Raw genomic sequence first — 19,094 nt, 5'->3', positions numbered from 1 at the left:
CGATCGCTTGAGCGGGCATCGGAGCGTGGCGCCGGCTTATACAGCAGGTGGCCAAGCTCCGGGAGCAGCTGAGGCTCACATTTCGGAAGAGTTACAGGCACTGGCAGAGCTCCCCGTCCATTTTGCTCACCTCCGTGGCAGAGAAGAGGAAAAAGGTCAGGCTGTAAAACTTTGATTTTTCCATTTTCTGAGAGAAGTTCATCACTGAAACTTGTAAAGTGGTCCGGGAACGGCCGTTATTTGGGCTGTGTGGCAAATATGCGTGGTGGCTCTGAGCAAAGCTGATTGATGGATGACCGTAACGTTTTCAATTGCCCCGGCTTAAATGTCAGGTCCATTCGTGGGTTGTGAGTTATCAAGATGCACTCCCCTCAGAAGGTACTGGTCAGCGCTATCCCATTTATTTTTTTTTTTTAAAGATTTTATTTTATTTTTTCTCCCCAAAGCCCCCAGTACACAGTTGTATATTCTTCGTTGTGGGTCCTTGTAGTTGTGGCATGTGGGATGCTGCCTCAGCGTGGTTTGATGAGCAGTGCCATGTCTGCGCCCAGGATTCGAACTGACGAAACACTGGGCCGCCTGCAGCGGAGCGCGCGAACCCAACCACTCGGCCACGGGGCCAGCCCCAGCGCTATCCCATTTAACAAAATTAGTGGTTCAAAAACAGTGACAGAAAGCCTGAGAGTGGGAAAACAAAGATTTGGAAAGTAGAAATGATTGATTTTGAATTTTCTGCTTTGTCCTAACAACCCTGTAATCTGAAATCATTTTATGAGCAAGGAAAAGAATGCTGTAATAAATTCCATATGCCTCTAGAAACTTTATTTACCACTTTTAAATTGGCTAAATTCCTAGTACTATTCAGGTATTATGGGAAACACATTTATCTTATTCTCAGAAATTTTACACTGTTTGACATCACCATCTTACTGAGCTATTTTGGTGACTGTAGATGCCAAACAGGAAGCACCCATTTTCAAATTAGGACTGGTCAAATAATTGACACCATACCTGAGTGACAGTCTCCTTGATTCCCCGGGTAATTCAGAATCTTCAGAGCTTGAGGACCAAGCTTAAGGGACTACTTCACCTTTGTAGAGACCAGTAAGTGAAGAGTCGGCTGACAGAGATTTAACTAACAAATTCCCAAAAGCAGCTCCCGTCGACCTTGCCCTTGAGTGTCTGCACGTTCTGTGTCCCTCGTCACTCCAGGATGAGAGCACTCGTGGTCCTGGGGGCCACCCTGGCTGTGGCCTGCGCTGGAGTTCTCTTCCCTTTCATCCTGAGAGGCAAGGACCTCCTTTGGGGTAAGTAACAAGTCAAATACCATCTTTTGACCTTACAAAGTTATTGTTCACAAAACAGAAGCATCAGGTATTTCTCGAGTCAGTTAGGAGCCCTTTGGAGTTTTTTTCTGCTTTTCCCAGAAAGAATAATAATTCTTGAGTTTAGAAGAATTAGAATACAATTCTTTGTGAAAAATAACTGATTTTTCTATGATTACACAATAGGAAATTTCCATTTCACCAGCTCACATGTTTTAAAAAACATTTCTTTGGGAGTAGTGTTTGCTCATTTGCTATAAAACCATTTTTTATTAAATTACTTCTGTGATATATTTTCTGGAGTCAGGGTGTCTGCACTGCCAAATTCAGTTAAGAAAGCTAAGGAAAGGCAGTGATTAAAATACTCACAGCTCCAACTCTGCTTTTGTTTTGCTAAGAAAAAAAATTAAAAAGCAGGACAAATCCCCAAGCACCCAGAAGGGAATGTACTCCAGCAGAACGTGGAGGGCGTTTCTCGGATGCTCCCTGGCTGCTGGCCTCTGGAGCGTCGCCCCTCACTGGGCAGCCTCCCGCCTCTCTGGAGGTCATCGGGCGGTCCACGCAGCCTCACTGGAGCTTCTGCTCCCGCTGGCCTCCCCTGGGAACCTCCGGCCTCTCGGTCATCTCCTGGTTGGCCAGCACTCTGGGTCCCTGAAGCCCACACCCACACTCCTGCTGGAAGCCACAGTTTTTCCAATTTTACTAAATTCTGGAGCTGTGCATCTTATGGAAAGTTGCACTAAAGTCCTGCACCTACTCTCATGCTTCTTAGAAAGCACCCGGCCATCCACTGCATCAGGAACGAGGAGGCGAGCTCTGGGGTGGGAGAAAGCAGGACTGGCTTGCTCCTGCCGTTCACTAACTGGGGAGCCCCTCTGTGTTCCTTCCCTTTCCTCATCTGTAAGCTGGAGGAACCTGGGAATTATCCGTCCTGGTTACTCGATGTGTCAATGACACACTCCATGTAAAGTATCGTGTGCAGTGTGCCAGGCCAACACTAGAAAAATGAGACCCAATTCACACGTTAGAGGAAAATGCTTCCACCTCCCCACATCGATCACTCATCCTAGTGCCTGGCACACGACAGATGTTCAGCGAACGTTTTGTGAAGTGATTAATCTGTCCTCACATTATTATTTACTAAGGTCCTAGTTCTGCAAAACCATAGTAACAACAGCTGGAAGTCCTGTGGCTAGTTATGACAAAATTGTGCTGCACGAGAGCTAGTCAACAGAATATAAAAATACCTGTGCAGCACAGTTTTTGGTTTTAGAAATCATATTTTTTAAAAATTGGGAAATGTGGTATCTATGGCTTTGCTAGAGCAATTTTTTATTACTTCCCCATCTCTGAGAGATTTGATTTTTTTTTCCTGCATAAACTTTCAATAAACATATAAATAATGCCCAACGCAGCATTTAATAATACAGCCTATTTCATTGTTCATCAGGATCTTTTGAAGCTGGTGTATTACTTGTAAATTACTTATTTAGAAAATAATTTATCTCACAGTGTTTCAATTTTACATTCCTTATTAAGAAATTTTTTTCCCAGTTGATAACAAGCCAACAGTAGCTTTGAAACAAAGTAATTACTCACTGGGAAACTTTCTCTGAAGCATAATTTCGTCAGTCACATTGCACCATAGCCAAGATTTAAATGACAGCAACACTTGATTCTCCATGTGAGTCGGTTACATCGCTTGTGCTCACAGACTTGGGATGCAGACAGATGGACTGCTCCCTCTCCATTGTTCAGAGCCAGCCTGAGGCTCTGGGCACGAGGACCAGGGTCTTTGCTGGACCACAGATGGTGGTCTGCAGGCGGATGTGCTCCTCGCAGCCTTATGCCATGTGGGCTGCTCATCCCAGTGTGGTCCAGTCACCCATTTCACAGCGCAGAGAACAGAGACCCGGAGGTGGCAGAGCTGCGATCAAACTCACTCTCACTTCCCAGGTCTTTACACAGAAACGACGGCACACGCATCCGAATCCGGCTGACAAACAGCCAGCAGCAAACATCAGTCCTGGATACGCGTTGTAGCTGGTTCATGAACTGGAGGAATGTTTGAGCAACAAAGCGAGGCCTCACACAGCTGTGCACTTCTGTGAAGCATGAGAGATTCCGGCTCAGTGAACATTCTGGAGTCGGATCCCGAGACCATCAGATCAAAGAGAAATAAACTTCCGCACCTGAAAATTCTGTAATAAAAATAATTCAGTGGTGAAAAAGATTTCGTTTTTGCTCAAAAATACATGCATAACCATTGTGGGTCTAAGAAAAAATTCTATATGAGTCCCTTCTCAAAAAACCTGACGGGAGGTTTTCATGGAAACCGTGTGTATTCATCCCCATGAGGATCAGGATGAATTTCCAGGGTTTGCACAAAGCCAAGATTTATGTGCAATTATCTTTATGGCAAATGTCCCAACAAGTTAAAGCTACTGAAAGAAAATAAGATGCAAATAAACAACAGGAAGCAGAGGCGTTGCCTGCAGGTTGAGAAATGTGGGAAGCCAGCCTAATGCGTGAATTGTTTAAAAAGGAGAGTTGGCAAGCTTTGTTCCAGTCCATTGGATTTCAGCAAATCGGGATTATTAAAGGAAGAATCAAGACACAGCTCTGAGCAAAACCAAGTCCTCACAGCCAGTCAGGGGCGGGCGCAGGAGCCAGGCCCAGTTTCTGTGGCAGAGAAGGAAGATTTGGGCCTTCTGGTCCTTTTTCTTTTTTTTTAAGATCAATACTCTTTGGAAATAAGTAGCTTCCTTCTTTCTGAAAGAAAGTATTTTCTTGCACAACGGCTTCCTGCCCTCTGACTCTTCCACATAGGAGACGAATATGCACAGAGCGGGACTTGTGGGGGACAGCACACCCTGCCGGGATGGTAACCATCCTTAGAAGGCTGATCAGACAAGTCACGTGAAGCTCTAGAATTTAGTTTTCAGATCTGAAAAGAAGAGGCTAGGTTCGCAATGTCTAAGTCTGTGATCCTACGACTGGACGCCGCCCCGGGACCACCCTCACCCTGCGGCCGGCTCTGGACTGGAAGGAGCTGCTGAGCAAAGACAGTGACTACAGAGCTGGGAAGCAAGGATCCGCCTGTCGCTCCCGTGCAGCCTAGAAGAAACCAAGCAGTGCACATCTGTCGAGCCCCAGCAGAGACCTGATACTGTCGTGGAGGAGAATTACGTTTTTCTGGGGGAAATTTTTCAAGACAAAAATACATTTCTTATACAAAAATTTGAAGAGAATGATAATCTGCAAGCCTGTAACACAATTTTTAGAAATTCAGTAAACTATTTTGTAATGAGAAAAGAGACTGGAGAGTAAGCCACAAGTGATCAGTTAAGCTTAAATTATATTAACATCTGTCAATAACAAGAAATGACCTTCTAGCAACTGCTAATTCCAAGGATAGCAGACAAACATTTTCCTTTACACTCAATCAGTTTGTTCTAACACATTGCCAAGTGCCTGTGAAGAACCAGCCATTGATCTTAGTGGAGAAAATCTGGCACCAAATTCAAGTGTGTGGGTGACCCTTGCATTTGGCAAGTGAGGGGCCATGGCTGACTTCAGAAAGGAAAACGTGAGCGCCAAGGTCGCTTTAGAAGGAATGAGAGGAAATGCATGAAAACCACAAGTGTATTGACACCAGGCTGTTGTGGGGGTCCATCCCTGACATCTGAGGGAACTCTCTCCACCCCCTCAAGCACACGGGTCCTTGGATGCCCCTGCCTCTGCCTCCTCTGAGGTTCCCTGGTCCCCCCACACTGTCACCTGTCTGTGCCACAGTGCACTCATGTGAGGCTGGCCTGTGTTCAGATACCACGGCCAGAACTCACAGCCTTTAAGGCCTGGACCTGCGGAGCCCAGCTTGCATGCACCACCCCTGCCCTGGGGACCCTGCCCACTGCAGCTGCCCCCAGGGCTCTCTATTAGACCCTGCAGAGGGAGGGTCACCCTCCGCCCAGCTTCTCCCAGAACCCCAAGGGACGGTCCACAGGGAACTTTTCCTCACTTGGCTGTACTACACTAAGAAATGTGACGGTCAGAAGCACAGACTGGGTCGGGCAGAAACAGGCAGGAGCGGAGGAGTGACAGTATGGAGGGTTTGCTGTGGGCTGGCGGATGCTTTGCAGGCGCTCGAGGCTGGAGCCCTGACAGCCCTTAGATGCTCTGATGGGGTCCCCCATGTGTGGGCGCCACGCCAGCACCCAGGTGGACGGTGGGGACGTGAGATGGTTTCTGCCTCGATGAACCTGCAGCCTAAAGACCCTCAAACTTTTTTAACGGTTCCCAGTCACTTTGTTTCCTCTTGCAACGAAATCATTAGTTAAATTTTAGGACAGAGGCCATCAGGCAACTTCATCCTGCTAAGCTTACTCACGAATTTAATACATTTTCTGGAATATGCCATGCCTACTTAGTTCTAAAGATATTGATATTTACCTCTTTAAAAACAATTTTTTTTCTATATAGAGGTGTAATATTTGAAAACATTCTGATATTCTATTTATTTTTAGAAATAAATGTACTTCCTTTGATAAAGAATTGATTATGCAAAAGATAATTTAGAAACAGACTTTTTTGCGTGTATTACGGGAAGGATTTGACTACTTTATGTTGTTCATTTAGAACCTCACTTTTTAACCCAGAAATGGCATCTTAACTGGCTGTCTCAGTGCGTTTGGGCTGCAGTAACAGTATATCATAGACTGGCAAGCTCATAACAACAGACATTTACTTCTCACAGTTCTGGAGGCTGGGGGCCCGAGGTCAGGGCACCGGCAGATCTGGTGTCTGGTGAGGGCCCTTCCTGGTCACAGACGGTGGAGGGGGTGAGGGACCTGTCTGGGACCCCTACTGGAAGGGCATAAGTCCCATTCATGGGGGCCCCACCCTCACGACCTAATCACCTCTCAAAGGTCTCATCTCCTAATACCATCAAATAGGGCATTAGAATTTCAACGTGTGAATTTTGAGAGACACAAACTTTCAGAGCACAGCACTTATTAAATGTTCCAACCACTAAAAAATAAAAAAATAGGATAAAATAGGAGTCTTTTCATTGGAAACTGCCAGTAGATGTGAATAATTTATCTCTTGTAAATGCACAAGTTGAAACAGGCAAATGTTATTATGAACTTTCTATAATTACTGGTATAGATAAAAATATTCGGAAAAAGCTATTCAGAGTCGTGAGAGGTGGTTTGGGCAGGTGAGAAATAAGTGTTGCCAAACTGACCTTGGGCCAAGGTCAGGACAGTGTTGGGTCCTTCCCTCCTCCCAGTCCACAGGTGGCCCTGCGAGGGAGGAACTAATACCCATTTTAAAATGGGGAAACTGAGGCCCACGAGTAAACTTACCCACAGAGCTGACAGCCCCAGAAACCGTGCGCTGATCAGCACATCCAGCTGGACTGGGTGGAGAGAGCTAAAAAGACGGGGAATTGCTGAATCCAATCGAGTTTTGACTGTGTGGTATCTCACTCCACAGGGAAGACGGAGGACTCTCACATTATCCGAATTTTGGAGGAGAGCAGGCTCGTGGTGGATAACGCCATCTACAACACAATGAAAAGGTAGGACGTTCTAAAGGCTCCAGGAGAGGAGGTGGGGAAAAGACGTGCATGTCACCCGGATTGTGCCAAACCTGTGTGAGTCCTCACACATTTGCCTGTTTTAATTTCATGATAGTCTCCAAAATTAGTCCCAGCATCTCCACTTTACAAATTAGGAGCTGGAGCTCACATGGGTCAATTCACCTTCCTAGGATCAAGTGCAAGCAACTGAAAGAACCAGCGTTCAGTCTTCAATTCTTTCTCTAGCAAAAGAGAGCAAAGCAAGGTGATCTGGCTGGAATTCACTATATGCTGGTTTAAAAGATGGTAGAGACTGAAGTCTGACAGATTAGGGGGACTCTGTCCTCAAGAATTAGGCACAGACAAAGGAGGACAGGAGCCATCCAGACACCAGGTCCCTGGTGTTGGGTCATCGGGATGTGGCTGCAGCATCACCCAGGACCTGTGATGAGGGACTGAATGTACCCATCATCTGTTCTAAGTAACTAAGAACCTGAATTTTAAATCTGTAACTCACGTCAGTCTTAAATTTTCACCTTAGATGTTTGTAAAACAAACAAAGCAAAAGAGCAGAACTGAGAAGCAGATTCATCCTCACAAGTACATCATTTTGTCAGAAGTTGGCTAATAATTATATAAGCTCTCAAGATACAGAATATCACCAGGCAGTGGCTGATTTAGTCGAAATTTCTACCCTTCTAGCCAGAAAACACCCTATTGTCCATATTGGCTGAAAACTAACTTTTACCTATTTTCTAAAAACTTGAATCAAAGGGGAAAGAAAGAAAGACTATTTCTCATGACCTCATACATACGTCAGCATGTCTAAGACTGTGACATCAATTATCCGTGAAGAAATGGGAGTGGACAAGTGCACAGTCATAGCTCATGTTCCTCTCTCAGTAAGAGTCGTGTGCTAACAGGATCCTTGATCCTAGACGTGGCTGATGGTGGTAGGAGCTCGTGGAAGCCAGCTGGGGACATTTTATTGGAAATATTTGCTTTTTGATAACTCTCAAATAATACTCTACTGCTCAAAATATATTTGTTTCTTCAATAAGTACTATTTCTATCATATAGCAGGCTCTGTGCAAGATGCTGAGGATACAGATAAATTAAAAATATCCTCCATTCTCAGGAAGTTCACATTCCTCTGTAAAGACAAACACTTAATATTGCACTGAATTTAGGGGTGGGTATTCTACAGATAATCCAAAAATATTTGGTTGATTAGTTGATAAGCAGCTGTGAGTAAAAATTTTGATGACAAAATACTTTTACACTTAAAAACAAACCTAGTTATTTTGTAGCTGAAAAATAAAAAAAACTTTAGTAATATCCACAGGGAAAGCTGTGACCAGTTCTGCCACACACTCCTGGATGGCAGCACGGCACCACATTTTTGGAAAGCAATGTGGGAACAGACTGAGGCCTGTAGACGTGTCCAGAATGGCAAAGTGTCTGGCATTTCACATTTCTCACAGCCAATGACCAGCCCAGCATGGTTGCACGGTGCCAGAGAAGGCACGAAACTCCTGGCTCAGAGACGAGGAGCTCACTCACAGCAGAACAGCAGCCCTGCTTCAGCAGGTGTGTGGTCCCTGGACCAGCTCCCTGGGGCAGTGCACATGGGCAGGGCCCAGAGCTTAGGAACCTGCACCTTTTGTGATGGCTCTGGCCCTGGAGGGGACGCACCTCTGTTACACGGGGAGATAACAGCGTTCTGTGGAGGCAGATGTACTCGCTATCTAAACAGCTTGGTGAACGTCGACTGGAACAAAGGTGGGCAGCATCTGTGTTTTCACGAGCTGAGGAGAAACAACCAAGACGTATGGAGAATTGTTCCCCAGTGATATCCAGCCCTCTCGTGTGTACCATCTTCACCTTCACGTCCCTGCGGTGACCACCCTAGCGCATCTGATGGGCCTGCATCGGGGCCTCTTTATCCCACAAAGCATTCAGTTCACGCTGCCACTGCACGAGCCCAGGCTGCAGGATGAGGCAAACGCCGCATTTACCCGAACCTTCAGCTGGGTTGAACCCTGTGTTCCACCAGCCAAACAAGCCTTAACCCTGTCAGGATCTACCCTAGAAGGCGACTTTCTCCTTAGGTTTCTGAATCGAACTTTGTCCTTGGCCAAGGCATTAATCTGGCACAATGGGACGTCACTGTCCATGGCACAGGCTGCTCCCTGGCCGTGGGAGGAGGTCCCAGGTGGTTCTCACCCGTGACAACTCCACCAGCGAGCTGAGGCTGATGGAGTCTCCAAGGCAGGTTTTACTGAAAGCCACGAGGACAGGAGACCGGGGTGTCTCAGACTTAAATGGCCTTTCAGCGTCACACAGCTGCTGGCCGGTCGCGGGGCGCAGAGGTGGGTAAAGGGAGCCCTCGCATTTCACTCCTGGCCAAGCGCAGAGCACGGAAATCCCATGTTACAAAGTTCCCTCCCCAAACACGAAATGTGGCCCCAGATTTGTTTGACATTTTTGTTTCTGTTGATAATTAAATGGAAACATGAAGATGGGGGAAACTTATCTAGATGGATAATCAATAAGGTCTTCTGAGGTGGTTTTCAGAAATTTCTTTATAAAGTCATTTATTTACGATTAGCAGGTATGTTTTAGACTAGAAATGCTAAGTTTTTTCCTTACATGGAACTGTTTCTCTATTAGGGTCAATGAACTAGTGAGTGCTTAATTTGCTTTTTGCTTACTAGTCACAGAATGAATGATTCAATTTTAATAATTAGTATTGACAAAAATCCCCAAATAATTGCATAATTATTTATTATTTGTGAAATAGTAAAACATGAAACCTGAGTTATCTAAATAAGATAATTAGTCAATATATTTTATCCTTAAAAAATTTCTAAAGTAACTTTGTATCCTAAAAACTATGATTCACGTATTATGTGATTTCTGCTTCCTTCATAAATTCTAAAACAAGGGAAAAAGTCCGTCATGTAGGGTCCACAATGATCACTAGGAATATCAAATGGCTTTCATTACTCCATTCTGCAGACATGTGTGTGAAACTGGTAATGGGGATGAAGAGATACAATGCTGGCCATGGCGGGGCCAGAGTCTGCGGGAGAAGACAGCAGCCTTGATCTTCTTTGTCATGAAGTAGAGAGAGACAGACAGATAGAGACAGAGACAGGAAGACAGAGACAGAGATACAGAGAAATAGACAGAGACAGAGACACAGAGAGATGGAGAAGGAGAGACAAAGACAGAGACAAAGAGACAGAGAGAGAAACAGAGAGAGAGAGGGAGGCACACAGACAGAGAGAGTTAGACACAGGAGCAGGAAGGAGAAAGAGGAGGAAGATCAAGAGGGAAGAAACAGAGAGTGGAGAAGGCTCCTGGAGGCCTTGCGTGGAAGGAGCCAGCCAGCTGCTGGGGGGCATGCAGATGAGTTTCTCTGGACGGGGACACAAAGAACCTAAGACTTTGGGGCAGGACAGAAATTGACATCTCAGGCTGATGGCTGTGTGACAACAGGGCGAGCAGAGGAGGGCTCGACCCTGACGCCAGACCCTGTCTTCCTCTGACAGGAGGAGACGGGGTCCGGGGAGTCTGGGCCCCTGCGAGGAGAGGCTGGCGGGAAGGGGCCCAAGAGGCACCCATGTCGGGGAGAGGGAGCATCCCAACAGGCCTGCCTCAGGGAACCCGGTGAGAAGCTAGCGCCTCCCGAGGGGCTCCTGCCAAGACCCTCACAATGAGGGAAGGCTCCTGCATGCCTCAGACGTGCGCTGACTTGCCTTACAGCAAAACCTAGTCCCTGAGCACTCTTGCTAGATTGTCTTCCTTTCTCTCCAGGAGAAGTGTTCCTACAGTTTGCATGTTCAGGTCGGCCCCAGGGTGCCCTTGTCCTCTCTCCATTTCTGCAGCAGATGGGAGCATTCCCATTAAGCAGGCTTTGGGTCTCGGGATTGGGGAACAAGGAACCAAATGTCCTTGTTGGGCTCAATAGCCTCCTGCACGGCCGGAGCTGCATTTCCATCTGCCGAGACTCACATCCCCCAATGGGTAAATCCATCCCTTTTAGCATTCAGAGACAGTTTCCAGCATCCACGACTTGCTGGCAGTTCCAGAACACATCCAACCAGGAGCGTCCGCACTTAGGTCAGTGACATCCTTTGAGCCTGTTTACTGTTCACGTTAAAACGTTCCTCACGTTGCCCAGGTGACAGATTGAAAAGCTAAGGAGCATTATTCCTCAATGAAAACGACACCATTGCCCTGTATCCTCCATTTCAGAGAGATCCAGAGTGGTACCGGGGACATAAACTTGACGCATAGCTCTTCTCCCAGGCTCCTCATACTAAGAATGCTGAGCCAGCTAGAGCTGAAGTTCCCCAAATTTGAGTTCAGAGTCAGATATTTTGCTGCAATAAGAATGTGCATCTCTCACTTCTTCTTCTTCTTTTTTTTGGGTGAGGAAGATTGTCCCTGAGCTAACGTCTGTGCCAATCTTCCTCTATTTTGTCTGTGGGAACAGCGCCACACAGCTTGATGAGAAGTGCATAGGTCCACGCCCAGGATCCGAACCCACGAACTGGGGACCACCAAAGCCGACTGCACAAACTTAACCTCTACGCCACCAGGCTGGGCCCTGTGTCAGTTTTTTCTTAATGTCTTATTCACATTCTAAAGCTGAGGCCTTCAAACGCGTGCAGCTGTGGCCTCAGGTGTAGATTGTGATCGTATTGTTGACGGGCATAGGGAATGACTCACTGCTAAGCCTCCGTGGGAAACAGCAGAATGGAGCACACTCCAGCCCACTGAACAGTCGTATAAGAGGCCTGGGCAAACTTGCATGACCTGAGAGAGCTGGAGCCCACAAAAGTGGTTGTGGAGGGAAGGGACCGCCAGCAAAGGCCTCTCTCTGTGGGGGCTGCACGGGGGCTGCCAAGATGCCCAGGTGCAGAGAAGGACACGTGCCCAAGGCATAAACCCTTAGTTGTCATCAGCCTGTCCCGGGACAAGAACAGCCAGCTGGCATGTGGGGCCCCAGGACAAGAGGCTGTCCACCTGGAGACCAGGCAGAGAGGTGGGAAGCATGGTGTTTTGAGGTGCAGCCTCCTGTAGCCGGGTGCCAGACAGATGTGTGTGTGTGTTTCTCTGGGCTTCCCATGCCTGCTTCTGTCAGAGCTGTTCCACGTTCATGTATTATCTTCCAAGTTACGTTCTGTTTGGAGAAATCCTGTACAACAGTTTTGAAGAATATCTACCCATCTACCTCCCTGGAGGCCAGGGTAACAGAGTGGCTGGCAGAATCGGCTAGGGACTCAGGTAGGTGAGGGTGTAAGTCTTATTATTATCCTCTCTGCAGTTCCAAGTGGAGAAGTCTCAAATCCAAGGCAGTCGGCAGGACTGTGCTCTGAGGTTTTAGGAAAAAGTCTGTTTTCTTGCCATCTCCACGTTCTAGAGCCCACCTGCGTTCCTTGGCTCGTGTCCCCTCCCTCCGTTTTCAAGTTGTAACCTTGCATTTCTCTGACACTTCTTCCACAGTTACGTCTCCCTCTCCCGTCCCCCTCTTCTGCTTTTAAGGGCATCTTATGATTGCATTGGGCCCATTTGGATAATCCAAGATAATATCTCCATTTTACAATCAACTGATTAGCAACCTTAATTCCATCAGCAACTTAATTCCTTTTGCTGTATAGCCGAAGATATTCCCAGGCTCTGGGGACTAGGATGCAGACACCTTTGGGGGCCATTTTCCCGTCTACCACAGAGTCTCGGGGAACTGACACAAATGCCGACACTGGCCTGCTGCTGCTGCGAGTTGTCACTTCGCTTGTCTCTGAGCTGAGAGTCTGTATCCTTGGCCAACACCAATGGAACTGTGGCAGACTCCCATGTTAGCTTGCAAGTTGTGCAAAGTCTCAGTCCTTGGTCAACACCCATGGAACCATGGTGGGCTCGCCAGCTAGCTGGTTAGCTCTGCAAAGTCTCAGTCCCCTCAAAGTTCATGACTTCACAGTATCCTTAGAAACCTGTTGGCCCACATGTATGGGGCTGGATAAAAACGAGACTAGTGGTGGTGAATAGGATGCAGCCTGTGCAGAAGCTGAAATATCATTATGTGCACCTGACATTTACACAATGTTATAAACAAATATGACCTCAATAAGATTTTTAAAAAGTTGGCAGTTCTCGTATACAACTATTTTATGTTTTACGTTATATGCCGTGTGCATTTGTGTGTACACCAGCTTGTTTCTAATGTATACGTTGTGTGCATGTGTAGTTTTTGTATATTAATATTGCCTCCGTCACTCATTGATTGTCAACCTGGTGCAAGATCCTTACTTTTCAATGAATTAAAGTCCTACCTGTAAAATGGGCATAATTGCAGCACCCATCTCTGAGGTTTTACAAGTCATGACTTAGGAAATGAAGTAATATGGGCGAGTGCTCAGCTCAGCCCCTGGCACATTATTGTCACTCAGTAAGGACTGTATATTCTCGGTTAGCATTAACAAACAAAAAATATAAATAACCCACTTAATCACAGCCAGCAGAACAACTGAGACACATGAGATTGTTTCCCCCCAGGTCCCAGCGTTGTGAACCACAAATCTAATCGTCACCGGGATGGGATTTCCTGCCAGCGCCTGGGCTCCACCTGGCCCCTGATGGTTCTGGGGTTCACGTTAGGGTTGAGTTCTCAGACGGGGCTCCTGGAGCCTCCACAATGCCACTCTGCAGGTGCCACCCAGGTAATGGCAGCTTTGTTGCAGAGGCCACCTCAGTCCTGCCCCTCCAGGGGTCCCTGGGACCTGAAATTCCAGTGGGCAGGCGGGCCTTAAAAACCCCTGATTAGTCCCCATGGTTGGAGCTGCTGGAACCTGACAGGCCCAGGCCCCCCCCGCGTGAGAGGACAGGATGCCGGCTGGGGAGGGTGACTCGGGCGGCAGGCTCCCCAGGTTGCACTTTCCATCGGGGTGTTTTCCGTTCTCACCTCAAGCGGCTTTGTTGCTGTGTTCTGCTGTATGGTGAGTTGGTTCTCTGATTGGAGTGGAAAGAGCAGGGATCTGAGCTGGGTCACAGCCTCTGCACTGGTTGGCTCTGAGCCCTCGACAGGGCTGCACGCTCTCAGAACCCCACCTCATCGGTTGATGTCTCACTGGATTTTGATGAGAAGGCTTATGTTACCCGGTTGTTATGAGAATCAAATGAGTTCAGATACAGAAGTTTACAAAGTGCAGATATTGGCCATTCTCTTCATCATTCAACATTGGTAGATTATCTATATTCACATCTTGCCCCCTCACTGAGTCCTGCCCTCCTGTGAGCGGGATGTCTACAAGCTCCAGCCTTGAGTTCCCCATGGAGCCTGGGACCTGGTAGGTACTCAATAAATGTCTGCTTAATTGACTAGCAATTAATTACAAAGAAACCGTAAGAGAATAATTGATTTTCTCTCTCCTCTTTGTGCCGTAGAAACCTCAACAAAAGGGAGATCATTTCTCCATCGCAGCTGCTGTCTTTTTCCAAACTCCCTGAGCCAACAAGCCGAGCTGTTTCCCGGGCGGCCGAGATAATGGAAACATCAGTGCAGGTGATGAGAAGGAGAGGCTACTTGAACCTTAAGCAAGCACAGCCTCCAACAGGTAAGGAGGTGGTGTCCCTCCCTGCCTGGGAGCAGCAGCTCCACGGGTGGACCAGGTGGACCAGTTGACTGTCGAGGGCCAGGCGGGGGGTGGGCAGGAGTGTTTCTTCCTTGTCACCACATGGGGTGCAATTCTCTGCTCATCACAGGACAAATGCAGTTCTTTAAAATGCAGATCAAACAGTTACAATATTTCGTTTTCCGTAGTCTGGGAAACGTTCCTCTGCTATTCAAATCGAATGTGGAAAACCAACTCAATCATCTAAGCATCCTGTTCCAAGATTTGATATAATTTAGGAGTTCTTCCATGGCCTCCCTACCGACCTGGTTAAAACTTGGGGAGCCCATTCGTAGAAGCCCTTTGAGGAAACACATTCACGTGGGAGGCGGCAGGTTACAGGGAGCGAAGGATGGCAACCCCAGCTTCTCACAAGTGGCCATTGCATCAGCAGACTTACTCGAGGCCTTTGAGAACCGATTTGCTCGTCTCTAAAGTGGGGGTGCTAACACTGGCCACTCACTCATGTGGCTGTCGACTGACCAAAATAAAGTCAAGGATCAAGTTGCGTTAGATCTAAAGCACACTGTCGATATAAGATATTGAGATGATAATGATTGCAATCAAAAGGTGTATTTGTAAGTCCTATGATAGGACCAGAAAACAAGATTTCTGTTTTAATGAGCTTAGTCAGACTTTTTCAGTGTGGTGCCGTGAGCTACTTGGTCTCTGAGTTCTTTCTTTCTAACCAGCTATAGATTAACTTAGTGCTGATTTACTAAGCCTTTAGAATAAGAGATTCAGCTTAACCAGAATTAACTAGAATTCTCAGATACTAAACTTAACAGTTAAGTTTAATTGATTTTTATAAAAACCAAACATTCACTTGAAATGGTTTTTCTTCCAAATCATACAGCTGAAAATGTTTCTAAGGGTTCTTGGCCCACCGTCCTGCTTGGTGTAAGCTAGGGCTCTGGTAGAGATGACCTCTGCTGTTAGAGAGTGTCGCAGGTCATCTGGTTCGTGCTGTAGAATCACAATGACCATTGCTCAGGCCTGTGGGTGTGGGTATCTAGGGAGATTAGGCTGATGGGTTTGGTGTGGGCCATGATGTAGAACAGAAGAACCCCATAATTTAGGACGTTTTCTGTTATTTCCTTTACCAACATGGCCAATCCAGAAAATTCAGAATGTAAGAAAAGTAAAAGGATCCAAATGATTCCAAGCACGTCATCGCCAAGCAACATCCACCGTTAAATGTCAGTGCCTTTCCTTCCAGGCTGTTTCCTAGCACTGGTTTTGTTTATTAACATGGCTGTGATGGCGCGGTTCTTTTTAATGCACTTTGTTCGTTATATTTTCTCATCTGTTTGAGTATTTGAGGATCTGTACTCATCTATTTAAGGAAAGCATAGTCCTCCTTTACCTGAACGCAAATTGTAGGCTAAGGTTTATTTACCTGTTCATGTGGAGCCATCCAACCAAGATCGTTCAGTGGACAGTAATTATTAAGAGGCTAGTTTTGTTTCTCTCCAATTTGAAAATGGAACACACTCCTTCCAGTGTTTTTCTAGCAAATGTCTCAGTTTCATTGGTATCTGGTTAATCAGTTTTATGGCCTTATCTTTGAAGATTCACACAAACCATCCTGGAGAAAGAACCAATGATTCCTTCTACTAACCGACAAGAAAGCAGAATTTGCTTTGATTTCTTGAATAAATAGCAGCAGAATTGGCGCACACACACACACACACACACACACACACGACTATTTTCTGGGCTCTAATCTAGAAAGATTTACAAGAAGAGAACCAAAAATCAATACGAAGGAAAAAAGAAGGGTTTTGTAGATGGACAGATGAATACTGTTAGCAAACGTGACTGAGGCAGGGTTGTGGTGGGGAGAGGTAAATACTACGTATTCACTGTCTTCTGAAACCATGGGCTGTGGCCAGACACACTGCCTCAGCTGTGTCGTTGTGACAAACTGACATTTGGAGATGTCCCTGGGGGACTGTCGTGGCTCAGAGAAATGGCTTATCTCTGGGGGGCTCAGAACTCTTAGAGTTGCTTTTCTGAGAGATCACAGAGCAAAAATAAATTTAAAAAACTCACATTCTTAGCAATAAGGAGGCTCAAGGGAATTAAATGGGAGCGCAACTGACTTAAAGGGGAAGGAAGAGCTGCCTGCGAAGAATGACGTGGGTGACTAGGAATCCCAGCGCAGCCCCGGAGCCCCCTCTGAGATGGGGTTAGAAGGTCTGCTTCATGAGGCGGATTTGTTAGGACAGAAGAGGGCTCATGCTTTGACGTTTCCCTCAGATGCTCTGTCAGAAGATCTCCTGAACATGATTGCGAACATGTCTGGATGCCTGCCTCACATGCTGCCCCCCAAGTGTCCGCGCACCTGCCTGGCAGACCGATACAGGCTGATCACTGGCGTGTGCAACAACAGGTACTCTCTCTGGTGGTCTTGATCTCCTCATGAGAGCTGGATTTGAGCGTGACTGGACGCTGTCAGGGGTGGGGCTCTGTAGACCACGTGTGAATCTTTTCCTGCCTCTGAGCTCCCAATTCCTCGTGCTCTGACTACCTCACTGCATCTGCAGGTGTCCACCAGACACCACGCTGGCCCGGCACTGCCCAGCCTGTTCCACAGCAGTGTGAGCAAGCGACACAGACCCGGGACAGAACAGTCCATGGTGAGGGATGGGGAAAGAGTCAAAAAATAAGAAATTTTAGATGATGCCAAGTGACGTGAAGAAAATATAGCAGAGTAACGTGATAAAAGGATAGGGCGGGACCACAGAGACTCAGTGCTGTAAGAAGCCCCCCTGAGCTGTGGACAGGAGCCGAGACCAGGATTGCAAGGATGACCATGTAGCAGAGGGCTTCCTTCAGGCCACAGAGGGCACGGCTGGGTTCACAGTGTGAGGATGGGCCGAAGGGGAGAGGCCGTGACTCAACTTGGAATGAAGACCAACTCAGGTGCTGAAAATATAGAGAGATATACATAAAGATATAAATGAGTGAGTGGCCGCCATTTTTTCCTGAGCCTGCCTCCCCCCAACCCCGGCCAGGGCAACTGACTCAGCTTCCCCCAATGTCTTCTCTGGGCCTCCACTGTGTCTGGATGATGTGGCCAGTGCTGCGGCAAACGCCTTGTGTGGCAGCAAGCGTCGCATCCCCATTTTACATCAAGACTCTGCTCTTCTGTCGCTTTGTCCCAAGGCTTGTCCTCGGGTTCCCGCACAGCCCATGTTCTCATGCATGAGTGTGTGCGTGCATGCTGCATCTGTCCTTTTAAAAAAATGTGGATCTCTAACCATAAAGATGTTAGAAAAGCACACACATGTGCTGTCAAGTTCTGGCTGTGGATGGAATTGTGACGCCCTCTGTGGGTCACACAGGCATTCTAGGCTCCCGTTTCACATGAATGGGAATAGCACTTACCTGGCAGCGTTGTGTCTTTTTTGAGAGATAATGTTTCTAAAACTCCTAGCACGTGGTCTACAACTCCACTACAGTAAGTGTTGTGACGAAATCACTGGACAAATTCTAGACCTCTTGGGTCTTGGCCCAAGGCTTTAGCCACAGAGGGTCAGAAACGTAATTCCGTGTGCCTTTCCTGTGAGCGCACTGGGGAAGGGCTCCTGCAGTCAAGCAGCCATTACTTAATTAAACTTTGGCTGTGATTTCTTCTCGTTATAGCACAATTTTTCATAGGGTGGGCATAACATCAAGTCAGCAATGAGCACTAATGCAGCTGGCTCCTCACCATCGTATGCCCTCATCAGATGGACGGAGACTACAGAGGATGTTTCCAGCCACACAGTGACACACACAGCCCGTGACTTGAGTCGTCTCTCTGGTACCCAGGCTTGCCAAATGCACATCCTGCGCAGACATACAGGGAAATGGAATCAGCATTGCAAGCTGTAGGGCGAGATCCTACTGAGGGCTGAAATGCCCATTTTCTTTACAAAGTAATTCTGCACTAAACCTCTTACTTGGGGTAAACTTCTGTCCTTCAAAACCCATAAATTCATAGAGAAAATGATCAACTCTGAAAGTAAAATTTGATGTATGCATTTAAATTACGGTCAGGAGCCCCAGATCTACCCGGGTTTAGTACATAATTTGGAGTATATATAATTTGGCGTATAATTCTCCATTATCAGTTTGCCCCAAAATGGTCACGAATCCAAAGTAAATGTTGGCTCTGTCATTCAAATATCTTGTGGGTGTACGTATACCTCACAGTTGATGACTGACCATACAATTTCCTTTTTTTCTAGATATTTGCGTTGTAATCATAGTTGCACTTTTTTTCTCATTTGTGTTTTGATCTAATTTGTGAAATTTTCAGTGGAGTGAAAGCTTGTGGAGCTTTCCTGGAAGGAAACTCAACATAGTCTTCTAGCTTTTGGAAACATCTGCGTGTTTAAACTTAAACTGCTTGAAACAATAGCTCTTAAACAACAAGTATGTGGCTGGTGAGAGCTGAGGCTGCACTTTAAAATTTAGAGACGGCACTAAGATGTCAGTTAGTAATGTTGACAG

General features: G+C 46.7%; 1 protein-coding gene across 1 annotated transcript in view; it reads left to right on the top strand.

The window, feature by feature from the left end:
• The first annotated feature begins 1,213 nt into the window (after window positions 1-1,213).
• Window positions 1,214-19,094, top strand: part of TPO (thyroid peroxidase) — a 54,310-nt gene continuing 36,429 nt past the window's right edge. Inside the window, exons 1-4 of the mRNA XM_044771860.2 lie at window positions 1,214-1,307; window positions 6,825-6,909; window positions 14,365-14,534; window positions 16,854-16,986. Of these exons, the coding sequence (XP_044627795.2) occupies window positions 1,214-1,307; window positions 6,825-6,909; window positions 14,365-14,534; window positions 16,854-16,986 (482 nt within the window). The remainder of the gene's footprint in view (window positions 1,308-6,824; window positions 6,910-14,364; window positions 14,535-16,853; window positions 16,987-19,094) is intronic.

Source organism: Equus asinus, chromosome 6 (assembly GCF_041296235.1).
Source record: "Equus asinus isolate D_3611 breed Donkey chromosome 6, EquAss-T2T_v2, whole genome shotgun sequence".
Lineage (NCBI taxonomy): Eukaryota > Metazoa > Chordata > Mammalia > Perissodactyla > Equidae > Equus > Equus asinus.
Note: the sequence above shows the minus strand (reverse complement) of the source record. Positions and strands in the feature narration are given on the sequence as shown.